Source organism: Lagenorhynchus albirostris, chromosome 15, assembly GCF_949774975.1.
Source record: "Lagenorhynchus albirostris chromosome 15, mLagAlb1.1, whole genome shotgun sequence".
Lineage (NCBI taxonomy): Eukaryota > Metazoa > Chordata > Mammalia > Artiodactyla > Delphinidae > Lagenorhynchus > Lagenorhynchus albirostris.
The window spans coordinates 79,883,302-79,911,244 of NC_083109.1; the positions used below are offsets into that span (position 1 = coordinate 79,883,302).

General features: G+C 53.9%; 1 protein-coding gene across 6 annotated transcripts in view; it reads right to left on the bottom strand.

Annotated features, from left to right (window-relative positions):
* The window catches only part of CUX1 (cut like homeobox 1), a 375,241-nt gene that overhangs the window by 81,536 nt on the left and 265,762 nt on the right, over positions 1 to 27,943 (bottom strand). For 4 of the 6 annotated variants that reach the window (XM_060125029.1, XM_060125028.1, XM_060125027.1 and 1 more), the window contains exons 9-11: positions 19,428 to 19,476; positions 9,639 to 9,743; positions 3,322 to 3,510 (exon numbers count right to left, since the gene is read on the bottom strand). In XM_060125029.1, coding sequence (XP_059981012.1) covers positions 3,322 to 3,510; positions 9,639 to 9,743; positions 19,428 to 19,476 — 343 coding nt within the window. The remainder of the gene's footprint in view (positions 1 to 3,321; positions 3,511 to 9,638; positions 9,744 to 19,427; positions 19,477 to 27,943) is intronic. The other 2 variants (XM_060125030.1, XM_060125026.1) reach the window with 1 other exon arrangement.

Sequence of the window (27,943 nt, forward strand, 5' to 3'; positions counted from 1 at the left end):
TACTGAAGCGTTCCAACAGAAGGCCCCAGAACAGTGTTATCAAAAGCAGCAGCCTCGCAATGGCAGTCGCGCTATTTCACTAATTATGAACACAGGATTATCCTCGACAAGCGGCACGGTGCTGCAGTACTTGTCAGATCAGGCGGGAGGAAACAGCTCCCACTTTTGAGCTGGTTTTCATGTCTATTTGAAGGTTAGAGGATGCACCGCTGTATGCGGCTAGTGATGGTGAACTTGGCTTGAAAAAGCAGAGTATGGGGAGAGAGACTGGTAAACATCCAACTGGCAATTTATCCTCATAATTATCCATCAGTTACGAAGGCGAAGGGAAGAAAGCATTAGTCGCAAAGAAAGAGGGAGTGTTTCAAGGTGCTCGGAAAAGCAAACCACTTAGTCCCCAAACGTGTTCCATTACAGAGTGCACCCCCAGGGGGTCCTGGTGGAGGAGACCCCCAGTCAGCTCAAGACTCCATAATCTCAAGACTTGTCCGTGGGACTTCCCTGGCGGTCCAGTGGTTGAGACGCCGCTCTTCCACTGGGAGCGGGCGCGGGTTCGATCCCTGGCCGGGATCCCGCGTGCCACACGGCATGGCCAAAAAAAAAAAAAAAAAAAAGACTTGTCCGTTACGCCTCCTGCCCTTGTGAGACCAGTGCCCCTCATCCCTTCAGTCACCGTCATCAAGCACATTAGCATTTCTCTCCGAGGTCATGGTCAGCGTCCATGGTATAACCACCCACCACGCCAGGATGCGGAGAGACAGCTGGAGGCTGGAGCATCTTCAGACGTAGATCCCAACCCGAGCCCACAAAGCTGGACAGCACCGTCCAAGATGGAAAAGACGGGGTGTTGGGGGTTGGAAGCGGGAGGAGGAGGAAATGGGAAGCTCAGGGGCGGCTCCCGGCTGCGTCCAGCGGCCACCACGGCTGGGCCCCAGACCCCCGCCACAGAAGCATCAGGTGGTCGATTTGACAGGTCTCATTCATAAAATATTTTTCTAGCAATTGTTTCACTGCTTAGTTTAGATTTGAGACTATAAATTATACACGTTAGGAGAAAAAAAAAGCCCAGGGAAGTATCTCATTCAATTAACCTTATTCCCTTGGGCGAGGGAGGCTGACGGGCCCGTCTGGGGAAGGCTGATACCTTCTGTGTGTGGGTTCGATATCAGGGAGAGCTTCACTCCTGGCGACAAGGGGTTAAGATAATTAAAATCAGAGAAGTCTTGTTACTAGAGGACATGTTTTGATTATTAGATCAGATGAAGATAAGGGAGTAATAATTTTGGAAGAAGTATTGCCGAATTGTTTCATTAACTGCACAGTATTAAAGAATTCCCCCAAGATACAGATAAAGAACATTAATTTGTGAAACTGCGTTTCATTTTTGGTGAAGGCAAACATTAAAACCTTAACTGATTTAGAAGAAATTGCTCTGTAATAAAAAACGTAAGGCCTACAGCCTCCCTCTCATGTAGTCAAACGCATCATGTACTTGAGTCGAAGCCTTTAACTGTAACAAAGGAGGGGAAGGCCAATTATCCAATAGCAGGGCCACTGCTGGGGTCAGAAATGGCTATAACGCGAGGAAATGACACTGAATCTGGAAATAAAAAGTGAGTACTGGTGCTCAGTGGGCAGGCTGATGAGAGCCTCAATGTGACCGGGCCTCAACCACCTCCCCATCCCGGCAGGACCGTCTCCTCCGCGGGGCCCGGGCACCCGGCAGTTTCTCAGACAGTGGATGAAATCCACCCAAAGAGGCAGAGAAGGATCTAGTGAGGCTGAGCTGTGGGTGCCCCGGCGCCAGCGAGGTCAGGCCAGGGGGCTGCCGGGAGGACAAGACTTGCTGGAGACTGAGTTCTGCCTCAGAAACATGGTCATGCGTGGAGGAAAAAAAAAAATCTCAATTAAAAAAAAAAAATCAAAATGGGCCTAACCACATTCTGGAATTACCTTACATAAGAAAAAGTTTTCCTGACATTTTTACAACCAACTCTGATTCACTTTCTTTAGAGCACAGAGACTACAATTGGCAGTCGGTCACTTATCCATTCACACCCGCCTCGAATGGGCGCTGAGCGGGGGCGGGGGGCCCGGTGGAGCGGGGACGGCAGAGCGGATGCCGCGCCCTTGCCGGTCCTGTCTCTTCCCTGTCACATAAGATACCACCGAGGAGTCCCTGCTGGCTCTGACGTGTGAATCTGGGGTGCCACGACTATCTCCACATTATACTAACTTCAACAGATTGGGAATACCTTAAATAAAGTGTAATTAAAAAAATATAACGTAAAAGGTTCTGGGTTCTGAATGTGGGACACCAATTTATGAGAAGCCCCAAGGGGATCTAGCTTTCGGCTAGACTGCTAAAGACGCCGGAGGGAGACCAGCGGCTGATGGTGGGAGCTCCCCGTGCTGAAGCAACACCACGCTCCGGGCCCCGGCGCCTGGCACAGGCCTGAGGGTCAAAACCATCCCTGCAGGTGGGGAGCAGGGCCCACGGGGCTCGGTGCAGATGTGCCCTCCACGAACCCCTGGCTTTCATGTTGTTTGGGCCCAGGGCGGGCTGGGGTCTCGGTGTGCTGGGTCCTCCTGCCGGCACCTTCTCCAGGAGCCAGGGAAGGCCGGCAGAGCTGCACTAACGTGTCTGCGGATGGCCTGCGCCCCGACGGCACTCCAGCCCAGGCGGCGTGCTGTGGGCAGGTGGGCACCTAGGATCGGGGTTTCTACAACGGGCTGCGTGCGAGGACAGCCGACCAGGAGGGACGTGCCGCCTGGGCAGGGGCTGACGGGAGGGGTCAAGGCCCATCCCGCCTCGCTGCCTTGGGCTTCAGGGCTCTGCTTCTGGCTGCCTCACAGAGGTCAAGGCTGCCACGCCTGCTGTCAGTCAGGACAAGGTGTTCTCCAGACAAAAGCCCTGATGGAGCTTCTGAGTGACGTGTCCAGGGGAACCTCACGCCTCCTTATACTGGTCTCACTGGAGGGAAAGACTTAGCTGATGGCTGGAGCTCACCTGAGATAAAACCCCAACAGTCACTTCTGCTTTCAAAAGAGAAGGAATTTTAACCATGACCTTTGCAGACAACAAAAACAAGATACATGTGTGCGACGGCTACGGCGGGGCAAATGAGTTAGTTGGCTTTGAGGCGAGACCCCCCTGCCGTGGTCACTACACTGGGGGCCGAAGTGCCCCGCTGAAGAGCTTGGGGTGTCGGCGGGGAGCCGGACTGCCGAGCCCGGGCTCCTTCCGGGGGCCACGTGGGAGGGAGGTGGGGTGTGCGCGTGCGGCCCTCCCCCGGCCCCTGGGGCCCCCGGCGCCCTTACTTTGAGGGTGCTGTTCTTGGCACTCAGCTGCTGCTCGAGCTGGGAGATCTGGCTGGCCGAGTTCTCGCGCAGCTTCGTGAGGCTGGCCTGGAGTCTCTGCACGTCCTCCACCAGCTGCGCGATCTCCCGCTCTTTGGCGGCCAACTCAACTTCCAGGCTAGAGCGGGTGAGGACCTCTATGGCCTGCTCCTGCGGAGGAGAAACGAGATGACAAAACCGCGCCGGCCTCGGACGGGCGCTTGGGGTTACTGGTGCTGGCAACCGAGGCGAGAAGCAGGTAGTGGTAAGGATGTGGTTGGTGGCGTGGACGATACGGCATCACGTCCTGCCTCTGCTTGGACCGCACCTGCCCGTCGCCCTCCCCCCGACCTTCTCGTCTGCACGGGGAGCTGCCACCTGGATTCGTCTGTTCGACAAGCATTTACCGAGTACCCACCATGTAGCAGGCACACAGCAGGGGACAAAAGGACAGAAGTCCCTGTCCTCACAGGGCTTCTGGTCCAGTGGGATGGGGCAGGGATGAGATGCCTTAAATATGCTTATTAGTAGCAGAGAGTGTGTCGGATGATGATAAATGCCACGGAAAAACTGAAGCAGGGAAGGGGCAGCTGGGGCTTTTAATAATGTGGTCGGGAAAAACCGCATTGAGATGGTGACATTTGAGCAGAGACCTGAAGGAGGTGGTGGAAAGGGCCTTGCTGATGGCTGGGGACGCCAGAGGGGAAGGCTCTGAGGACAGCTCCTGGAATGTTCCAAAGCATTCGGACTTTTTACCACAAGATGACATGCAATGTCCTTTTGATTCATTACTCTGTTATCTAGAAGCTGAGATACCGTTTGACAAACTGATTCTCAGTTAGCATTAAAAAAAAAAAAGAGTTAAAAGACATGGAAGGTGCATATTTAGGTTTCCTTTGCGCAGGAATTCTTTTGATAATTGCTGTTTTAAAAAACTTACTCCCCACCCCTCAGATGTGCTCATTTTGGAAAAAATGCACAACAGGGAAAAGGTATTTTTTTTTAAAGTCAAATTCTTATTTCCACTTCCCAAGGATGAAAGCAGTACTTTTCTCAAGTTTTAGAAGTAATCATAGCTCCTGAATGGTTCTGGAAGCTTGTCTGGAAGCTTGTCTGGAAGTGCCGGGCGGAGCACTTCTGGGCATGACTGAGGGGGACAGGAAGGGCAGGACCGCAAGGTCCCTGTGACGGCAGCGACCTGGGGACGCGGCTCACCCTGCAGCGTAGAACGCCACCATTCCTCGCCCCGGAAGTGCACCGCTGCACACCTTGATTTGGCCTATACTGGGGCGGAAACAGTGGCAGCTACAGCCCCAGTTGGCAGGGGCAGCCCTGTCATTCCATGCATGATGTGCTTGTCACAGGGTTTTCACCATTTGGGGACAGCCAGTCACCATGGAAATAATTTTTCATGTCTCCCTCCCAGGAAATTAAGGCCTTTACCATGTAAGAATGTGAAGTTTTGTGGGCGAAGAAGGGAGCCCCGTCTGTCTCTGGTTTGTATAATGTTATAAAGTAAGTCCTTCACTTCCCCTAACTTCTGGCGGATCTGCCCGTGGCCCTGGGGCCCCAGTGAGCATCTTCCCGCCAACTTATTAAAGAGGCACATGCTGTCCAGACCCGTTCTGTTCAGCGTGGGCTCCACGGACTGGTGCCAACTCACACACCGTGGCTGGTACACAGTGAGACAAGCACAGAAATTGAGAGTAAGTGTTTAGAAACTTTTATAGCAATCTGACTTTGCTGTGACATTTTTATTGTCTTTTGTAAAACTATCAGTCTGCAACAGATTGGAAATTCAAAACAAAACAAAACAAATAAAACCATCCTTCACCACAGAGAATTTAGGAAGCGCCGCCCTAGACAACTCTGGCCAGAACCCAGGTCAGGAGCCAAGGGACCGCAGACAAGTCCTGCCAGCAGTGAGGACAGGGGAGGAGCGCGTGGGGGGGGTCCTGAGGAGGGACGGGGGGGTGTAGGCGGGCTGGTGGATCTTGCTCCGTCTCAGGGCGGGGACCCCACAGGCGGGCACAGGGGTGGGAGGGGCAGGGAGCAGGGCACGAGCACGGGGTGATCAATGCCGAGAGGCTGGCTCGAAGAGGACTGAGCATGTTGGCACCTGAAAGTGACCGCTCGGGAGGGTGGCAGGAGGGGCCTGGACTCAGCAGGGGGACACGATGAAAGTGATACCCAGGGAGGTTGGCCTCATGGTGCGTCTAGGCTGTGGCACGGTATCTAATTTAACTTATTTATCCATCGTCCAACCTGAGGGATGGCAGCCATAGCAACTGTTTCAAGTGCTCTTAGGGAAAGAATCTGTAACACAAGCCCAAAGGTGATCTGGGGCTTTCAATGGGCGAGTGCAAATCACAGCAGGGATGAGGGTTCAGAGAACCTGCGTAAAAACAGGAGCTCCCAGTGTGGCCCTAGGTCCAGGATGGGTACCGGGGGACGGGCAGTCCCAGGGTACAGTTGGCTGCTCAACTCTTGGGGCCCAGCCTGGTCTGGCCACAAGCTGACCTTGTGACCTCAGGCACATCAATTAACTCACGAACCCGGGCCACAGATTCCTCATTCATAACAGAGCAGACACCATTTGTGTCTCGCATAAACTAAGCTGAGGTGAGACAATATACCCCAAAGCAGCAAGACCTTGGAATTAAGATAGAAAACACCATCCTACTCCGAGCCCAAACGTGCTCGCTCCCACCTGCAACACGCGGGCGTCCTGTTGTCCCACCGTGAAGACGCAGCAGGAAATGGAGGAACAAACAGACAAGGGCCCGGGAGTTGACCAGGGGCTGCGGGTGGAGGGAGAGGCCCGCACCTGGGTGATGGAGCTGGGCCTGTCGGTCCGTGGGCACCAGCTAAAAGGAGATGGTACGACAGGGTGCACAAGGTGCTGGGTAAGGTGGGGGGGTGGGGTGGGGCGTGGAAAACTGCAGGGGGGTCGGCGTCTGGCAGTTCAGGTGCCCTTGAGATCGTTACTGAGAAGGGAAGCAAAGGTGGATTCAGGGACTCAGGACCACTGGCTCCCTCGTGTCTGTCCAGGCCTCGACTCAGCCCCACCCAAACCCCTTGGGAGCTGGGCCCTGCCCTGGCAGCTGTGCTTCAGGGGGCTGGGGTAGGGCCCAAGGACGCCCTCGTCATTCTGATGGGGTCCAGGGTCAGGACCCTGGCTCGGACAAGCCTCGGAAGGAAGGAACAGAAACTGACTTCCCTCAGTCTGACAACAGGTCCCGGTGGGCACCAGAGTGGGGTCCCGAGAGTCTGTCCCAGGGGGACCTGCCCAGGCTCCAGGCTTCAGAGGTAAGGGCCTGCGTTCCTCACGGTGCCTGTGTTCCCCATGTTTCCCAAGGGGAGAATGAACCCAGAAACCGAAGTCGCTGAGGGAGCACCCCATTAAACTTTGTCTCTCGGAACCGCCCGCCCCCTTCTGCCAAACCGCTTGTGTGAACTATCACAGGTCACGTAAATCCTCCTACAGAGACCAGAACACCGAGGCCGGAAGGAGCCAGATAATGATCTCTGTTACCCTGCAGCCATTTTCACACGAGATGCAGGAGGATCCCTGAACACGAGGGAAACCTGATGTGCGGTGACGGTGGGCTGCGACCCCAGCCTACCAGGCAAACACTCGGAGTCTAGGCTAATCTCCCCGGGGAGGGTTGAGGGAACGAGAGGCTCAGTTCTCCTTCCTTCTCATCACCCCGCTATTCCTGCCAACACTGAGTGGCCGACATATGCCGACTATGTCCAGTATATTCACCTGATGGACAGACAGACATTTAGGTTTAAGGCGGCCTGGTGTGGTGCACCAGAGCCCCAAACTAACATTTGCCTGTAAATACTTGACAAAGGGCCTGCATGCCTCCTGTCTCCTTGAATGTGCACGAAGCAGGGGTGGCTCGATGGAGGGGTAAAGAGTGGATTGGGAGCAGGACAAACTCGGGATCATATTCCAGCTCGGTCATTTCCTAGCTGTGTGACCTTGGGCAGATTACTTAACTCCTCTGAGCCTGTTTGCTTACCTACAAAATGAAGGTAATAAAACTGTGCTCTAACGACTGTGGCATCACGACGCAGCAATGACACAACCGCACAGAGTCCCGCCGGCCTCTGATGCGGAGCAGGGGCTGGCTGACTGGCGGCTCGCCTTCCAGAATTGGTGATTCCAATGGCCCAATGCCCGGTTTTGGCTTTTGCTGGATCTACAGACTCCACCGTTTCTCTACCTAGTTCTGCCAGACAAGCCCAACAGACATCGTGCTGCTGGCCTGGTTTCCTACGCTTGCTCGTTTGCTCCCCAACGGGCTGGGGCTGCCGGGCTACACGGGAACGTGTCCCTGAGGGGAGCCCTGGCGGGGCCGGCTCGCGGGAGGCCGAAGCGGTACCATGTAAACACTGCACTTAGCCGATGCCGCAGTGTTTAAGCACCCCGAGGACCCACAACTTGCTCTACCTGCGAAAACATTCATTTCCTTCTGAAATGTTTCGGCTGCTGCAGTCCAGGATGGTGCCAGAAATCCTTTCAATCAAAACATTTAGCTCAGGAGCCCCGGGTAGACACAGGATGCACGGCTTTCTCTAGAGGACCCTGAGCGACCACAGAGGCCAGGAGAAGCCGCACCGATTCCATCCTCGAGGGCTTCCTCCCGCCTCGGCTCCGGTGCTGGGTCCAGTCCAGGTAAACTTGGACAAGGGCACCGTGACACAGCCAAGGGGACATTTCAGGCAAAATTAATACCAGAGTCCATGAAGTATAAAGGTTGTGATGGTTCCTTAAATGGAAAACTTTTCTCTGTAGCCTGAAACACTTAAGTCATGTTTTAGTTAAGGTGAACTTAAAGACAGAAAACAAAAATCCAGTCTTAAAAGGGGTCCTCACACTAAAACTTTGCTTTGGACCCATTCCTGGGGAATAATTTAAAAGCTCCGGTCTGGGGCGGCAGAGGCCCCTGCTGAGTCCTGGCTTGGCCGCTGGGGCCAAGCGTTCTGGGGCAAGGGGCTTACATCCAGGGAGCTTCCGTTTCCTCATCTATATAAAGAAATAACAATGCCCTGCTTCATGGGTCGGGTGGGGGTAGTGGTAGTCAAACTGACGTGTGACCTTATTACAGCAGCACATCTCCCACTGGACTGTCCTCTCTCCAGGAAGGGCCTGGCTCGTCCCTCCTGGCTCTCCCAGGATCCACTGCGGGTCCCGGCACACAGCAAGGGCTCTCCAACCCTTTATTAAATAATAGGACAGCTACAAGTGCAATTCACCCATCACAGGCCATCAGAGCTGCAGGGACCTCAGGATCACTTACTTCCTCCTCATTCTGCACACCAGGCCTCGTAAGTGCCACCACCTGAGTTAATCACTGTATGTGAACTAGTGACGGAGTTGGCTCTGAAACCAGGGCTCCTGGACCAGAGTGCGGATGCCAACCACAGCCAGCCTAACCGCTAAGGTTGGCTGAGGACGGATTATGTGGCAGGACGTGCTCTAAAGGCTTCGCTCAGAGTAATTTCCAGAACCCTCGTAAAAACCCATTTTATGGATGATGCAACTGAGACTCAGGGAGGTTAAGCCCCAAGTCACACAGCTGATAAGCTGCAGAGCTGGGTTCGGAACCCAGGGCTTTGGCTCCAGTGGCCACGGTCTTAATGACACCACCGCTCTGTACTGCTGCACAGCATTGAAGGAAAGAGTCTGGAGTCCGATAGTTCAAAGCCGCCTTGATCGAGCTGGGAAAGTTCCAGCTAAGAGCAGTTTTCATTAGTCTTAGAAAAATCAAGAGGCAAAGGTCTGAGATGTGTGCCTGGCTCCTCTTGAATGCCCGCACGTCAGGCGAGATCCTGACTGTCACGCGGACTCAGAGCGGGTTGTGTTATTACCTCCCCCGCTCCTCCCACGTCATGAACTGTTTTCCACTCTGGAAGGACACATCCAGAAGACCAAACCTCCAATTCTCCTGTGCAGTCCTGCAAGCCTCCAGTCTCGGATCGCCACCCGTCTGACAGCGGTCCACCCACCAGTCTAACTGGGAAGATGCTCTCTTGGTGAGGGGCTCTCCACCGGGTGGGCGTCACGCTGACCACCGGGCACCGACGCACAACCAGTAAAGCTCTTCCCTCTGACACTACTGGCTTCCATCCCCAGACTGTTACACGCACTCCCCACCGAGGCAGCAGGACTGTTTCAAACATCACCCCCGAAAAGGGACGCTCTAAAGCCAAAGAAGAAAGCGGCTGTTAACACACAGAGGTACAGATGCGAGGCGACGGGGTCCCCGCGGGGCTGGGCTACCCACCACGTCCGGCGCCTTCTGGATCTGGGAGGCCAGCTGGAGAGAGTGGTTGGCCGACAAGAGCTGCTCCCTCAAGGTCTCCGCCTCTCTCTGAGCCACCTCTGCCCTCTGAAGGAAGTGAAAAGGGTGGAAAGAGAAAGTACATTCAGTTTAACAACTGACAATTATTACAAGAAACATTCATCAATTCATGCCTGACTGACTATAATTGATTTTCCTAAACACTCAACCTAATAAATGCTAGAAAAAAACAGAGAACGTGATAGATTTTTATTTTAAACAGTACAAGGAAGAAATAATTGAGCGATTATGACAGTAATTTAACGCTAGGAGCAAGGAATCCCCTGCTGATACTAGCGCTCCGGCCCACTGAATTTCCCAGACTGAATAAATACAAGTGGAAATGGAGTCTTTTGATTCAATTTCTTTCTATTCTCATAGCCCAAGAAGATTTTATTGCAGGATTACTCCTGGGAGTAATTCTCACGGGTAAACAGTGAATTAAAGACACTCTGGCCATTCTCCTCCTAAAAACATGCACAATGTTGTGGTTGTTTTCCTCCAGCAAGTATTTCCATAAACGGACGGGGTGTAAATACCACTTCTTTTGTGAGGACCAGGCTTATTTCAACGTATTTAACCCTTCACCCGACCAAGTTTTCTAATGCTGAGGCTGGCATTTCCAGCTAGCCAGGCCAACGAGGGGCTGCTGAGGGGGTAAGGCCGAACAGAGCCGCCACAGGGAGGAGGCTGCAAGAGGAACGAGTGGACGCTTCTGTCATTTGCGGTAATTCCCGGACAAGGACACCAGCGCTCCGGAGAGCAAACCAGTATTTCCCACTGGTCAGCGAGAACAGTCACTCCAGTGCCCACCTCCCAAGAGGACACCGTGGTGCAGTGGGCAGGAGCCGGGCATTTGGGACGAGAGGGATGAGAGCAGGTCACCTAACTCAGCTCCCCAAGCCTCCACCTTCCCATCTGTAAAATGGGAACACCGTCTCCCTCCCGGGGACCTCGCGAGGGTTAACACCCAGAAGCGCCCTCATTCATAAGTGCTTTGTTAATGGGCTTGTCCTGATTTTACAATGACTGAGACGAAATGCAAGGATGGGTGGGGAGCTGTAGCTAATTGACACTGGGCACGTGGACTGAGGAGTGATCACTGCTTCTTTCTACCAGACGTACATTCTGCTCATAGAAAAGATGAACAAGAAAAGCCTGGCTGACTAAGGCTATTTCGTGTGTTTTCTTATTTTGTGGTGTGACAGTGCGTGCCGACTAACTGCTAAGAAAGAACTGAAAAGAGAAGCAAGAAGTTAGCCTGCCCGGTACTCGCCGATCCACCTAGTTGTACGACGACTGGGTTTGGCAGCCTTAAGTGGTTCTACGACGGCAGCGCGGCCCTATCTGCTCTGCATCCAGACATATTAGGGTATTTCTAACAGTAGCTGCTCCTGCCCAGGGTGGTGCTGGTGGCTGCCCGCCCCGCCGCTCCAGGAGCTCCTGGAATTGCACTCAATCTAATTCCCTTGGCGCCTGGGCGGGCCTGTCTGTGCTCAAGCAGCCACTTCCCACCCTCCGCTGCAAACCGTCTAGAGGCGCCCGTGTCAGGAAAGGCGGTGATGTGACCGGTATGGCCAAGATGCCAGGGGTGACTTCTGGTTCACGATAACTGCAGGAAGCGCTCCCCTTCAGTGAAAAAGATTTCCTCTAGTTTGTTTCCAGATGAGCCACTCCACGTTTTTCTGATAATCGAGTCATATTACTGAAAAGTTTACTCTCGTCTTTCTCGTCAGTTATACTCTTGGGCATAAAACCTCCATGGCTCTGCCAGGAAGAAGGTGTATTTTGACGTATTTCTAGCCTTTCTGACTAAGGAAAACAGTGCTTAGCCTAGTGGAGAAGCAGTTCTGGTGGCAGCCAATGAGGCAGCATCCCCCCGCCCCCGCCCGCTAACACTGGCTGTGAAATGTTCCAGAAGCACCAGAGCTGGGGCAGCCCAGGCAGGGGCTTCGTGGCCAGGATCTCATGTGGGCATTTCGCTGTTGGGAGCAGAGTGCTGCCCCATCAAAGGCTGGGGGCTCACAGAATAAGGGATCTTAGCTATGGATGATTTCACCCTCGGTTTTCATAATTTCTCCAGAGCTTCTGCACTTTGTTCAGTTTCCAAGTTCACGTCCAGTCATGAACCTGGGGCCTGTCCTCGGTGGTCACAGCCTCTTATCACGTTTAAGTTGACTCGGCTGCTTCACTGTAACTCTTTTAAAAAAAATCAATTAATTAACTAATTAATTAATTAATTAGGTTGTGGCGGGTCTTAGTCGCGGCAGGCGGGCTCCTCAGTTGCGGCATGCAAACTCTTAGTCACGGCAGGTGGGATCTAGTTCCCTGGCCAGGGATCGAGCCCCGGCCCCCTGCATTGGGAGTGCGGAGTCTTAACCACTGTGCCACCAGGGAAGTCCCACCCCGTAACTTTTTGATTGTTTAGGATTTTTATTATTTATTCAGGATTTATAGCCTGAGTACATCAAAAACAAAACAAAACAAAACGAGTTGAGGTGTTTGTGCCGCTAAACGTGCGCAAAGCAGAAGAGCTGAAAGTCAAAGGGGGCCTAAGAGCTGCTGAAGGAGGGAGCGGGTACTGGACGCCGGGAGCTGCCACGGTGAGTCTGTAGCTGTAAATGCAGCCCAGCCACTGGCGGCTGAGGCGGAAGGAAAAGGGTGCTGTGCTGGGTTGGCTCCGCAGTCTCCCTTGTTGCCAGGGTTTCCTATCTTCCCCACGACCACAGTCCAGCCAGATGAAGTTGTGTTTCTAGAACTGGAATCAGCGTGGGGAGGGGGCAAGCTCTGGTGCTGGTTTCTGATCTGGACGCCCAGACACGGGGCCGTAGCTGCCATGAGACACCCAGCTCCCCGTTTCCACTGACGGGACTCCTCCTCCCCTGTCCCTGCAGAGGCAGAGCCTGGGGACCGCGGCCAGGGCCCCGGTGGGCAGCTGGCGGCATCGTGGGTGTGACTCAGCGGCCACCCCACGGTGAGAACAGAGCCTGGCCAAGCCTGAGCTGCCCTCCTGAGAGATTTGCTGGCTGTTTCTTACTTTCTGTCCTTTGCTGAGAAGGGAGGGTGAATGCTGGAAGCGTGAGGGGAAGGAGAGCGCACGTGAATGAGTGAGGCCGCTGCTTTGCATTTTGGTGGTAACTCCAAAGATAGAAAGGGCGGCCCTACGGGACAACTGGGGACCAGTGAGATAACACGAGCCTGGTGCCCAGCGGTGCCACCACGCGGCGACAGGCGTCCAGTGAAGAATTATTATTATTATTTTGGGCCCTGGTGTGTGCTTCCTCGGGTGGTCACGATTCTTTCCTTATCTTAAAATGAGGAAAAACTTTTTTTTTTAGTTAATTTATTTTTGGCTGCGTTGGGTCTTTGTTGCTGCACGCGGGCTTTTCTCTAGTTGCGGCGATCGGGGGCTACTCTTCGTTGTGGTGCACGGGCTTCTCATTGCAGTGGCTTCTCCTGTTGCGGAGCACAGGCTCTAGGCGCGTGGGCTTCAGTAGTTGCGGCACACGGGCTTAGCTGCTCTGTGGCATGTGCGATCTTCCTGGACCAGGGCTCGAACCCGTGTCTCCCGCATTGGCAGGCGGATTCTTAACCACTGTGCCACCGGGGAAGTCCCGAGGAAAAATTTTAAAATTTAAAATCTTAAAAGTTTTAGGGGAAAATTACTAAAGACTGTAGCTGGTCTTCAGGTTAAACTCCAGCTTCCTTCAGCTGTCACCAGGAAGTCATAAAATGTGGAGAAGCACGGCCGGTGGGGCAGACGGAGGAGGCAAAGGCAGAGGCTCAGGCGGCTGCAGCCTGCAGGGGACGGCTGGTGAGGCCGGTCGCAGCCCTGGGCCCGGGGCCCAGGGAGAGGGGGCTGTGCTCAGGGGTTCCCTTGCAGGGGCTGTTTCCTTCTCCCCCAGCACCAAGGCTGGGATGTGAGGGAATCCTCACCACCTCCCCTGTCGGGCAGGCTTTCCCCAGTTTACCCATTTAAGGTGTGGCTTTGAGTCCCCTGGTTTTATATGGTGGTGGTGGAGGCAGGTGGGGGGGTGTCTCTGATCCAGCCTTCTGCCCAACCTGGCCCTAGGCTTTGTCTCTTGTCCCTTTTATATGTGTGGCCATGAAAGCCCACCTCTGGGGACACCAGAGGTGAGCAAGTCCCTTTAGTGACACAGCAGCCATGTGAGCTGGCCAAGGGCAGTGCCCCCAGGGAGACGGGCCGCGGCTGGGCACACGGGTCTGCTGGCAGGCTGTCCCTCCTGCAGTAACTTCCCAAGGCTGCTGGAGCAAACGACCACAGATTCAGTAGATTCAAACAAGACCAGCTTATTACGTCATAGTTCTGAGGTCAGGCGTCCGCTGTGGGTCTCACTGGGGTAAGATCAAGGCGCTGCAGGGCTGGTCCCTTCCTGAGGCTCCGGGGCAGGATCTGTTCTCAGCTCCTAGAGGCTGCCCGCATTCCTCGGCTTGCGACCCCTTCCTCAACCTCAGAGCCCGCAGTGGCCACAGTCAAATCCTTCTCACATCCCATCGCTCCGACTCTTCTGTCTCCCTCTCTGCACCTATGGACCCTGGTGATTATGGAGGGCCCACCTGCATAACCCCAGGGACCCTCCCATCTCAAGGTCAGCAGATGAACAGCCTTAACTGTGCTCTGCAGGTAAGTGGACCTATGCACAGGTTGTGGAGATTGGGCTGTGGACACCTCTGGGGGCCGTTCTGGCCACCGCAGTCCTCAAGGACAAATAACACATTTGGACCATTTCCAGGAGAAGGCAAGCTCTCCTCGGGGATGACTCCTCAACCTGCTCCCCTCAAAGCCCCGGACTCTGGAGGGAGAGAAAAGGGGAGCACGACTACGGAGACCAGCAAGCGACCTTCCAAGGGAACAGATGCCATCGCTGTGGCACGTGCACAGCTAACTCCGGTCACCCTTCCAGGTCAACACCCACACTCGACTGCGGAGGACAGCTAGGGCTCAGAGGTGGACCCGCTTCAGTGATGCTGCAGGAGAGAGGTCGGAAAGGTCCACCGAGAGAGTTACCGCCACACATCCCAAGCCGGCCCCGGAGTCCCGTTTGGACCCCCTGCCTGTGTTTCTGGGGGACGCGATGGATACTGATTTGGATTTCTTTTCTCGGGTCGGCCAGGCTGAAAGCTGGACCTACCCCAGCATCACACCACCTGCATAAACGCAGATTGTTACAGCCCACAGGCTGCTGAGTCACGATTTCAGAAAAGCCGTAAGAGCAAATTTCCCTACCCCCTCCTCCCCGAAAAGCTCTGAACCTTTACTGTCACCAATTAAGACAGTATTAATACAAGCACCTCCAAGTCGGACAAAGAGGTGTTAAGTGAGACCCAGCCCTAACTGCCCGTCACCAGTCGGACTCCCTTCCACTTCTCCTCGCTAGAAACACAAGTACTTCAGCGATAAGATAGAGAGCTTCAGGTCTCAGTAGAACATTTTGACTATGAACCAGTGCACAAATAATGTTATATGCCAATGCAGTAGTAAATTGCTCCTCCCGGGGCTCTCCCCTGATGGGCAAGGCATGGAACCAGATGTCCGGCGGCGCCCGGCCCCGGTACCCCTCCTCCGGCCCGGCCCGCCTCCGCCTCGTCGCCATGGGCCCCGCCTCATCCCTGCCCTGACACATCACAACAGCTGCCTACTGCTCTCCCGGCTTCCAGGCTTTCCACTCCCCTCTGTTCTCTGGATGTTTAGCCAGAGCGATCCTTCTAGAACTCGAATCTGATGTCTCACTCCCGCCCGGGATTCTCCACTGTTCTCAGGGTGAGGCCCTCCCCACACCTGGCTAGACCCCCTCCTCTGGGCCCACCTTTCCGCAGGGGCTTTACGGAACAGCCTGGAGCCCCCAGAGCTCACGGAGCCCTTCTGTACAGGCCCTTCCTTGCCTGCCTGGGCGCTGCCCTCCTCCTTGTCCCCCGGGGGAGTTTTTCTCCTCATTGAGTCATCCCTGTTGAGCCGCTGAGCCACCGAGTCAGCCCCTTTCTGTTTGCTCTGTGTCTGACCCTCCACCTCATACTCTCAGCGAGGGATGGCCCACATCTGCCTGCACAGCTCTGGTGACGGGGAGCTCACTCCCTTCGGAGGCAGCTCCAGGCACCTCTGCATCGGGAGGAAGTTCCCTCCCATCAGCCTCTGCACTTGGCCGTGAAAAAGCCCGACCCCTTCCCTGGCCAGCCCTGGACAGCTGCAAGGCCAGAATCCACAACCGCTGCCCTAGGCCTTCCCCTTTCTAATCTCTTAACATCCCAAGTTCCTGATGTGTCAAGTCTTTCTGTCTTCTTTCCCTGCTCCCCAAAGAACAGGGATGTCCCCAGACCTCCCTGTTTCTTTCGTGTGAGGGCCCCTTCCCCGTCCTGGCCATGGAGTGGAGCCTGAATGCATTGCATGTGCCTGGTTTCCTGCTAGTGTGTGTGGTTTTCCAGGACAAACGATAATTCCCCGGGCATGAACGAACTGCTACAGCCGGCTGCAGAATCACCACCCCCTTCACTCCAGAGACTGTTTCTACTAATGCAGCCTGAGTGGCTGGTGAGACTCTCCTATACCTCTCCCCACCCCCACTGTGCTGGTATCTTCCTGGGCAGGACTTCAGAATTCTCCCTGCGAACCCAGGCTTCCTCAGCAGCTACAGAGCATGAATTTAAGCACGCGCTTACAGGTGTTTTACCTCTAATCCGCAAAACAACCTTGTGAAGGAAGTACAAGCGGACCTCGTTCTACTGCGCTTCACTTTATTGTGCTTTTTACTAACTGAAGGTTTGTGGCAACCCTGTGTTGAGCAAGTCCACTGGTGCTATTTTTCCAACAGCATTATTTTAAAGTTAAGGTATGTGCATTGCTTGTTTAGACATAATGCTATTGCACACTTAAGAGACTACAGTGTAGCATAAACTTAACTTTTATATGCACGGGGAAGCCAAAAAATCTGTGTGACTCCCATCCTGACACCCACTCTTGCGGTGGTCTGGGACCTGAAATCTCTCCGAGGTCTGCCTGTACGAGTTATCATTCCCTCCCTCCCTTTCTCTCGTACATAAACAATTTTTTTAAATTAAAAAAAAATGGAATTGTAAAATACAGTCACATAAAATATACCATCTTAACCATTTTTAAGTGCACAGTTTAAAGTAGTGTTAAGTACGTTCGCATTGTCGGGCAACCATCTCTAGAAATTTTCAACTTGCAAAACTGAACTCTGTCCCCATTAAACACTGTAATTCCCCATTCCCCGCTCCCCCAGCCGCTGACACCCACCTACCCTTCTTTTTAAAATTAATTAATTAATTTTGGGCTGCGTTGGGTCTTTGTTGCTGTGCGTGGGCTTTCTCCAGCCGTGGCGAGTGGGGGCCACCCACCACAGCTGCGGTGTGCGGGCCTCTCACTGCAGTGGCCTCTCCCGTTGCGGAGCGTGGGCTCCAGGCACGCGGGTTTCAGTAGTTGCGGTGTGTGGGCTCAGTAGTTGTGGCTCGTGGGCTCTAGAGCGCAGGCTCAGTAGTTGTGGCGCACGGGCTTAGTTGCTCCGCGGCACGTGGGATCCGCCCGGACCAGGGCTCGAACCCGCATCCCCTGCATTGGCAGGCGGCCTCCCAACCACTGCGCCACCAGGGAAGGGAAGTCCCCCCCACCTACCCTTCTACAACTCTCTGTCTCTATGAATTCGACGACCCTAGGGATTTCATGTAGGTGGAATCACACAGTCTGTTTTTTTGTGACCAGCTTAATTTTCCTTAGCATAATGTCTGCAAAGTTCATCTTTTTCTTTTCCTTTTTTTAAAAGAAATGTAAGCAGTGGAGAGACTTGTCCAAGGCCATCTATGGCCAGGAAGTACCGAGTGCGGACCTGAACCAACTGTCACCGTGGAGGCGGCACCTTTCTTCAGGGTCCTGTCTGGTGTCTCCAAGGACCCGGATCCACCCAGTGGCCTTCAGCACTTTGAGAAGCACATCAACTGTGCCAAACGTCCTAGTACCTGGGGCCTAATTGGATGGAGCCTGACCACTTGATATGCACAGAGTCAGCTCATCTGTCTAACAAGCTAGAGCTTACCCCAAAGTGCCGCCAAAAGGGGAAGCAGCCCGCGATGGGCCTGGAGGGAGGGAGAGGGTGGGGGAGTGGAAACTGAGAAATGCAAATGATAATCCCGTGACAGGGAAGGTTCACCAATAAGGTTTCTGCAAAGTTGAGCAGCGCTACCTGAGTAAGAACAAAGGGGCCAAACTAAATGAGTTTAGCAAATTAAGGTAAATAAATGTTTAGGCACCTCTGTGAGGTGAAGCGAAGTAGTGCTTTAGGGCAAGGAGCTGAATGGGTGTATTTGGGACATAAAGAAAGGCCAAGTGAGCCCCCAGGCTCTATCCTTGTTTCCCAGTGTGGTGAATGGCACAGGCGCCAGGCCTGGCTCTGCAATTGACTGGCCACTGACCTCAGTTTCCTCATCTGTAAGATGGGAGTCATAACTACACTGACCTTGGTGGAAAACAGTGAGGTTTAAGTGACTTGGTTCGTGTGAAGTTCGGTACAATCGGTACAAAATAAGTTACTCGACAACGGTCAGCTCTTCTCACCGTGACCAGCATAGCTACTACACAAAGATGCTACCTCGGGTGGTGCAGTCCACGCATCTCTACTGAGCAACCCCTATGGACCAGGCCCAGGATACTCAGGGGTGAGTCTGAGTGTGCAACACCGAACACACAAAGTCTTCCTTAAAGAAGAAAGGAATCCACACGTTCCATGATCATTCTTATGCATACACTGACTTTCATATTTTAGTCAGATTTCAGGATATTTTCATGGGCCAAAGAATGGACAGGGCCGCTCTTTGCTGAGTGTCTGTCAAGGTCCGGGTTAGCAATGCCAGTGAGGGGGACAGGCACCCCGTGGGACCCTCACAAGGTGGAGAGCTGAGACCATGGGTCCGAGAAAGATTTTCATCCCATGGGGCCACTCGAGGCAAACCGCTAAGCTTCCAAGTGCCTGGAGTGACCCAGCTGTAAAACTGAGTGGGGAGAGGCCACCGCTGCCCGGGCCTTCTGCGGCGGAGACACGCAACCCAGCCCTGGCTGCTTCCCCCTGCAAATAAATAAACTAAAACGAGAGACCCCTCTCTTCTCAAAGCAGGAGCACCATATGCTGAAGCGAAATGTTCTCCTGCTCTGCAGAGTCCTTGGGGAGGGGCGGGGCCCTGTAGGGTGGCCAAATTTCCCAGGCAGCTGAGTGTTTAGAGCCACTGGATACCGTGTGCCTACTTCATGCCGGACACGGTGCTGGGGGTACTTTGCGCAGAGCATTGTGACAACTAAGTATCAACCACGAGGGGCTGTCAGCTGGCAGCCCTCTGCAGAGCAAGTGGCTTCATCCCGTCAGAAGGTGGAGAAACAGACTTTGCTACGGGGTAACGCACTGGTACAAACTCTATGGCATAACGGCTGTCACGGGAACAGAGCGGAGATTTAAGAGACGGATTAAGGAAAAGAAAAAGCATCACCACAGGGTGCCTGGGATGCTGGGACCACGTCAGAGACTTTCCCAAGGAAATCACGCCTGGGACTTTTCACGTATTTCTCATGACATCAGAAAAAGCGTCAACGTGGACAGCTGTATGTGAAAGGTACAAGACTAACTGGCCTCCTAGCTTAGAGAAGCCTCTTGTGAGAGAACAGAAAGGGCTACGCTCTTGTGATCGCGCGCCTGAAGCCATCAAACGTCCTACCTGGTTTGCTCTTTCAAGGTCCGTCATGATCATTTCAATTTCGTCGGCCCTGGGGAGGTGAGAGGGAGACAGCACGTTAGTCAGCGGCGAGGGAGGCTCGGGGGCCACCGCGGTTCCAACTCGGCAGCATGACCCACAGGCACGCAGGTCGGTGTCGGGGGAGAGGGGCCACGCAGAAGGGGACTCTGCCACCCACGGGGAGGAGGTGGGCTTGCATCGGCGGGAGAGCCCGCCTGCCCTTGAGGGGCGCCAGTCTCTTTGGGGAGACAGCGCCTCCTGCCAAGAGAGCGAACAGAACTCTGAACAGAATGCTCTGGAAAAACAGAGGTGGCAGAGATGAATTCTCTTTGGGGGGAGGGAATCAGGAAGGTTTCAGAGGAGGTGATGTGTGAACTGGGTTTTGAAGGATGCGTAGAAGTTTGCTAGGACCAAGAGAACCACGAGCAGGTGGGGGAGGCGGGAGGAGGCTGGGGACGCAGGCTGGGGGGCTCCGCAGTCTGTGCGATAAAACTACCTGGGTCTCCGTCATCCTCCCTCAGCCTGCTCACACACAGGGGGTTTCCAGGTGTTGTTTGTTCTTTCTCTTTCTTTCTGCTCTGAAAGTACTTTCTTGAGTAATTTGAAGGCACATACATGCTTCCAACACACAACAGCACGAGAGAGAGAGGAATGCTCAGAGTTCTACCGAGAAGGTCAGTTCCAAAAGTCTGTGGCAGGTTTGAACAGAACGCCCAGGGAAGTCACTGCCCCAGACGAGTCTCGATGACGGCCCCTGTGACGAGGAGGCCACGGCCGAGACTGCTGCCCGAGGAAGGTTCAGCCCACCCATGGAAGGGGGGGCGGAATGTTACAGCTGCAGACCAGCAGTGGGCGTGTGCGCCCCCTCCTGCTGCGGCCGCCTCATTCCACGCCCCACGGGGACCTGAGCTGGCTCTGCCGCCTGCAGGACTGAGCTCCACCCCTCCCCGCCGGCCTCTCTGCCTGCTGAATCCCCCTGGCTGCCCTTCGGGGCCGAGGCTCCTGCCCCCCTCCCACCCCCGCAGCCCTGTGCTCAGGCAGCTCCCACCACGTGGCGGGCCCTACATAGCCTGGACGTCTGCCCCGTCACCCTCCACTCCTGGGAACCTCATCCCCTACTTCCACCCCCACCCCCCAGCCCTCCTCCAACCCTGCCAGGGGCTCCATCTCAGGAGGTAGCACAGCTCTCGCTCCCTGCCAGGGTGCGTCTCTTTCACCCTCATCCCTGCCGGCACAGGGCCTGGCATCAAGCTGGAGGCCAGGGTCCTGAATGCGGCCTGTCCTGCGAGCAACGGGCCAGTGGGCCAGTCTATTCCCTGGGACAGGTTGGGGCACTCGGACGGGCCGACTCCAGGGTTCTTCTGTCCCCCAAACCTACTTCTCTGGTCTTGGCCATCCACCCTTAACATAGAGAGTGGGACAAACTACCCAGGCCCTGGCCGGTCCGGTTTTGCCATTTGCTGCATCGTGTGTTCTCTCCTCTGGCCCCGAGGCTTTTCCAGCCTTCACGGCGCCCTGCGATTCAAGGCCATCTCGTCAACTCCCAGCAGCCCACACGGGGTAACAGATGCCTTGTGATCAGGTTCACCGATCGTCGTATCTGTTTGAAATAGTATCCTGCTTGCAGACTCGTCCGGGAAAAGCCCGAAACAACTCATCAAATGGCCTAGTTACACGAAGCTCTTTTTAGGACAACTTCGTGAAGCAGGCAGTGTCTCTAAGACAAACACCCAAACTGGGCCCCCGCAGAGACATGCTGGGGGCCGGGGGCGGCTTCAATTACAAAACATCTTAATGCACCGTGGCAAACAGAAACCTCCAAGATCTCAGAGAGAAACTGCCTTGACTCCAGAGCGTAGAACCAGCACTGAAAGTGTTTGGTCTTCAAGTGACAGAAAAGGGGACCTGACGGCGGCCAGGACAGAAAGCTTTCTTGACAACCTGCTGATGGAGTGCAAATTTCATTGCGTATGAGAGGCAATCAAAAGTTAACAAACTTCTCTTTTAAGGCAAGTCACAACTCTTAAGTGAAGTTTTGAACTTTAATCAAACAGTTATGCACTACGTATTTACAAAGTCCAGATCTACACGGCCACCCGCCCAGCCTGCCGGCGGCTGGCGTCATCCGAGCACTCTCTCCCTCGGTCCGTGAATGTTTTCCGACACCTACAAGCTCCCTGGCTCCGGCAGGGGCCACGGGAAAGGCGCAGGCAGACATGGCTCCTGCACAGCCCCCGGCGCCGCGTTTACAGAGGGGGACAGGAGCCCCCGCCTTGGCTGCTGAACACCTGAAGCGAGACCTCCAGGTGCCCCATCTTCTTCTCTGGCGCACGTCAGGGAGCTGGTGGCCAGGGGAACGGCCTGGGCTGGGGGAGCAGAGATCCCGAGCATGGGGTCTCAGGGAGGGTTTTCCGAATCTCTCCTGTTGGGTCCTTCGTGAGCGCTTTCGTCTTTAATTCTGGCTAATTTATCTTCGTCATTCAGATGTTTCTTCTGCTTGGTTTGGGTCTCCTACTATCTGGCTACTGTTGGCCCGTCTACTTCCGTCCTCCATGTCGTCCAACTTTTCCTTACATTTGCTATGTCCTGATCCTTTCCTGCTCCTTCTGGGCGGTTCTTCAACTTGACCCCCCTGTAGCTGTGCTCAACCTGTGATCCATCTCTTCTCTCTGCTTCCTTAGTTTAGTCATTCTGTTCTTGATACCTGTCATTCCCACTCTGTTCATTATCAAAATTATTCCTTGGTTTTGCTTTATGTTTCCTCGAGTGTATTTCTCACTCTTATTTTGTACGTGGGGCCCATCTGCCTGTCTTCAGATCACATACGCTGATGGGTTTGGGGGTCTGTCTTCCAGACAGGGGTGTTCTCCTCTGGAGCCTTGCTGTTTTCCCCGGGGGTACCAGCTACTCTTCTTGGCAGTGTATATGGGGGGAGGAGGGAGGACAGAGAGGCAGCCCCGCTGTGTGTCTCTCAGGATGAACTGAAGGCACACAGCAGTGTTCAATGTCTTTTGCCGAGTGAAGGAGGAGAGGCAGGGGATGACCCCAGGCCCCCGGAGTAAACACTGATAGCTCCCCTCCACCAGAAAAATCCTCTGGCCAGAGCTTCACCTTCAGTTCTCAGCATTAGGAGCAGGGGATCCTCCCGGTACAACTCCCCAACCTCTGCTCTGGAGATAAGGGGCAGAGATGTGGCTGCCTGGGGGCCCACCCTCCCCTGTTTTTATCCACTCCTCACTCCTTGCCTGGCCACTGCCATTGGCCATGGGGCCAGGACAGGGTCAGACACAGGCCTGGGCTAAAAAAGAGAGGGATTCCCAGGGGTCTGGCTTCACCTAGAGGCTAGATTGGCAAAGCTGGGACCTGCCGGGTCTGCGAAGTGGCACGCAGATCTGGCCAGGGTCAGGGGGCCTGGGTGGGCTTGAGCGCCTCCTCAGGTGAATGGCTTTGGATGGTCATTACAATGCTTAATATCCAGAAAACAACGTATCATCTCCAAAAGATGTCACGTCACTTATTAAAAATTAGTCACATTTAAACAGGAAGGTGTCTTCTTGGCAGTCTGAGGCAATCCCTGGAAATGAATTTCAAGTTTTTCCATCTTCTCATCAGTTTAACTTTGGTTACTAAGCAACTGCTAAGCTGACCAAAATATTGAATGTGATAACAAGTGCGGCCCTTACCTTTCATTACGAGAGCAAGTCTCATATTTCCAGAGCTTTCAGCCGATACTGCCCACACTGAGCCCTGCTGTTACAGAGTCGGGCAGCTCAAAACCAGGTACCCTGGCGACTGTGGGGCCCAGAGGGGCTGCAGTTCCCCTTCACGGATGGGACCAGAAAGCCCGGAAGGAGGCAGTGGAAGGAAGCAGGGATGCAGTGGGTGAGGAAAAGTTCAGATGATCATTTTAAAAGTCTGTAGGCTCGTGATTCACTTTCCCAAGGGGCACGCTTTTTAAAAGGTGAGAGAAAAATACAACTGGCTGGGTACTGAAATGGGATCAGGGCTTCTGGAGATGGGAAGCGCAGCCCTTGGTGCTGGCCGACCCGCCGGTGCCGGCTGCATTTTAGAACCCGTCTGCCACCAGGCTTGTACGACCCACTTCTCGCCAAACTGCGGCTCGCACCCGCCCCTCAACAACACGACTCCTACCAGACAGCTGCCCTCAATAAGTAACATGAAAGCGCGCAGAGGTTAATACTGCCAACTATAAACGTTATCTGAAAAGTACAGCGATGAATTAAACGGCATGTGCTTTCACAGCAGGATCGTCAACAAGACTCCGAGGGGCTTTTCACTCTTTTCATTTCGCAGGCTCAACTACCACGTCAGGATCTGGAGCCTGACATTAGTCTAAATCATTTATTTTCCAAAGTCCGTAATAACCACAGGTATTGTTTGCTCAGCAGAACTATTTATTATAAAAACTTAGTTCTCTCACCTTTTTATGAGCTGACAGAACAGTTTCCACTGATCTATTAACCTGTGCTGCAGTATGCTCTGCTCTGGCTTCAAACCGCGGATCATTTTGGCCTGGGCTGGAATATGCAGTTCATTCGATCGGTTCCCCACAGATCATTCCAGGGTATTCTCTGGGCTGGCATGTGATTTTTATGAGGAACTTAAAAGGACACGGCCAAGGCCAACGGCCGGGAAATCGTGTCCACGGTGGAAACCCTGTGTTTCCTTTCACACTAGCCGCCCGAGTGCTGAGGGATGGCCCCAGGGCAAGGGTGGGGCCTATTTCAACCCCAATCTTAGGACATCGGGAGCTGTTAAAACAAAGTACGTCTACAAGGCAGTTGAAAAAGCGTCCAGGGCGACCTTCAAAGGTCAGTGTACCTTCTTGGACCCAGGTCAAGAGCCAGTAGTCTCAGTACTAGATTGTAAAGTTCTTAGGTATCAAAAGAAGAAATATGTGGAATTCCCTGGTGCCAGTGGTTAGGACTCCACGCTTCCACCGCAGGGGGCACCAGGTTCGATCCCGGGTTGGGGAACCAAGATCCCGCAAGCTGCGAGGCACGGCCAAAAAGGGAAGAATATCTAAAGATTAATTCTCCCTGCTTTAAAAACAAACACAAAATTTCAGTATGTTTGGTAAAGCAAACGCTCCCCCCACCACCGGGTGCTGCGTCTGACGCCTGGGCCGTCAGGAAGGCGGGTCACTTTCCAGGCGGGACTCTGAGTCCCCGAAGCAGGGCTCACTGGACGGTGCACAGAAAGAGCAGGTGGGAGAACGAAGAGAAGGAGGCAGAGGACCAGGAGTGAGGAAGGTCTCTTGGCTATGGGACTGGCATCTCCTTGCTGGGGGGCGGGACCCAAGCTCCCAGGTGCCAGGTTGGCAGTGCACTGGGCAATGGCATTCGCCTTATCGGGAGCACACGGGACGGAGGATGCACATCCCAGGAGCTCAAAGACATGAGACCCTGTAACTGCCTGCTCAGGGTGGGCGCAGGGAGGTGAAGGCGCCCAAGGAATTTTGGTCCAGTGACAGCCCAGATGAAGGGACAGCGGGCTTTGCAAACAGGAGGAGGGAGCCTCTTGGAGAAGTGGACATCTGGTCTGCATCCTGGAGGACGAGTCTGCTGGGTAGAGAACAGCAGGGCAGAGGGACGGACAACCAGATAGAACCAGACCACAACGCGGTGGGGGCCCTTCAATCTTGTGTTTCCATGGCGTCGAGCCCCCCGCCCCCTCCCCGCCCATCATGACAGGGCAGCCTCTTTCTGTCCCTTCTATGCCTCCTATTTCTTTCTCTCGTGATGGCAGAAGCCATGCAGAGCCCTGTCACACAGCGAGGGTGACAGTGGAAACCCTGCCTGTTGTCTGACGTCACGGGCGATGCCTCCAATGGTTCACCGTCAAGCATCTTAATCATTTTGGACTTTAGATACATATGTTTGTATTTTGTTAACGTGACAGCCAACTGTTCCTATGTTATTGAGGCTTTTTAATAGAAGACGGACATTGATTTGATTAAGTACCTTTTAAGCATTTATGGAGCTAATTAGCTGGTTTTCCTCCTCTGACTCGCTGAAAAGGTAAATTATACTGACAGTCACCTGCTTCCATTTGGTTGTGGGTATTATGCATTTAACGTGCTCCTGAGTTCTATCTGCTAGTATTTTGTTGAACATTTTTTCCCCATAAGTATTGATAGATGAGATCGCCTCTCGTTTCTTTGGTCTTCTCTCTGTCAGCTAGTCACACGAAACACTTGGAAGGCATTTCCTTCTTTCCACAGACAGAGTGAAGCTGTCACAGACTGGATGCCGTTACTCTATAAAACCTGAACCCACATCCCACCTGTATGGTCTCAACACGTCGCCTGGCAGGCGAGGCGAGCCCCGCGGAGTCTGCACCCAGGCCTGGCTCCCCTCGGCCGCCTCCCGCCGTCGTCCCCAGGCCCGCGGAGCCTGGGCCCCCACCTCCCCTCCTGGTCTGCGGCCTCCTCTGCCTGCACTTGACTGTCCTGCTCTCTCCTGGGGCAGGGCTCACAGCCAGTGTGCCCTCGATGGCGCAGTGGGCTCCATGAGCTGTTCCTTGGCCCCCTCCCTGCTGGTTAGACCCAAAGTGTCTTCTGGGCCAGGATCCCTGCAGGGAGCAGAACCCACTAGAGAACTACCTCCCATCAACACCTCACTCCTCTTCCAGCTTCGTCGCCCACTTTTCCAACCCTCCAGTCTTTCAGACAAGGAGGCCTAAGTGCAGAACTGCTTCTTCAGAGCTGCTGAGCTGGGGTTGAGCCTTCACCCTCTGTTAGTGACACGCATTCTGTGCATATCTCCTTTGGCGGCTCAATCAGCATACACCCTTATGGGTTCTTCAGTCTTGTTCTGTTCCTTGAAGCCACCACACTTGCCCACACGTCTGTCCCCTCTGCTGAGGTCCCCATGGGGGGCTGCTGTCTACATCCGGTCCTCAGCTCCAGGGGCCGTCGTCCTCTGAGGGTCTCCCGGCAGCCCTGCCCCGCATTGTCCGCTCATTTATTTATTTATTTTTATTTTTTTGCGGTACAGAGGCCTCTCACTGTTGTGGCCTCTCCCGCTGCGGAGCAGGCTCTGGACGCGCAGGCTCAGCGGCCATGGCTCACGGGCCCAGCCGCTCCGCGGCATGTGGGATCCTCCCGGACCGGGCTACGAACCCGTGTCCTCTGCATCGGCAGGCGGACTCTCAACCACTGCGCCACCAGGGAAGCCCTGCTCATTTATTTTTACTGCACTTATTCCTGCCTCTGAGTATCTTGTTCAGATATTGATGACGTGTTTATTCACGGTTATGATCCCAGAGAACACAGCAGGCGCTCCCTAAATCCTGGCTGATGAACGATGCAGACCTGCGACGCCTTTGCTTCCTCAAGTCCACCCGGCGTGTGACAGGCAACAACTCAATGGCTGGTAATTCATAAATTTATTTATTTTATTTTATTTTGGCTGCGTTGGATCTTTGTTGCTGCGCATGGGTTTTCTCTAGTTGCGGCGAGTGGGGGCTACTCTTTGTTGTGGTGCGGGAGCCTCTCATTGCAGTGGCTTCTCTTGTTGCGGAGCACGGGCCCTAGGCATGCGGGCTTCAGTAGTTGTGGCTCGCGGGCTCTAGAGCACAGGCTCAATAGTTGAGGCTCTAGAGTGCAGGATCAGTTGTGACGCACGGGCTTAGTTGCTCCATGGTATGTGGAATCTTCCCAGACCACGGCTCGAACCCGTGTCCCCTGCATTGGCAGGCAGATTCTTAACCACTGCGTCACAAGGGAAGTCCCTGGCTGGTATCTTAAAGAGCAGAAAGTATAGGGCTGTTTTGCCAAATTGTAAATATGACTTTCAAGGAAAGAGTCTGTAAGTTGTTTTGGCAGAAGAAAAATAATTCGCTTTTCTTACCACTTTTTGTAGCCCTTGAAAAAGAGGCAACACTCTCCCTGGAAGAAAAAGTTTATATAGACCCAGGTCCATGGGACTGTGAGCTCCTGGAGGGCAGGGCCATCGGCCTAGCTCCCCGATCCTCCCCGTGCCCACGGAGCTGGGTGCAAATCGGACTCAACACAGATTGGCCGGGGAGGCAGGAGGAGAAAGCATCATTTGTGGAAGGGTTTTCTTGACAACCTCCAGCTGTATGATTGGTCCTCTCTCTCATTTCCACCCAGTGAAGCCACCTCTGCTTGGGGGGGGGGGGGTGAAGCTACCTGGCATCCTTCTAAGCCCCCGATCCAATGTGTCACCCAGGAGCCGACCCTCCCTCTCTGATCAAATCGAGGTCTAGGCAGAGACGGTTGTAGAGCTTGACTGCTGTCAAACCCTCTGGAAAAAAAAAAAACCCTCTGAAACACTCTGGAAAAAAAAAAGTGGTTTTTACTCTTCTTGGAAGTGAAACTGTATCAAGAGACAGTTAAATGGCCAGAAGGTCACCTCTGCCTGCTCAGAAATTGACCACAATTTATTCCTTTTTATGACCATCATATTTAAATGTAAATGATACAAGTAACAGTTAAAATCAATGTTTGTTAA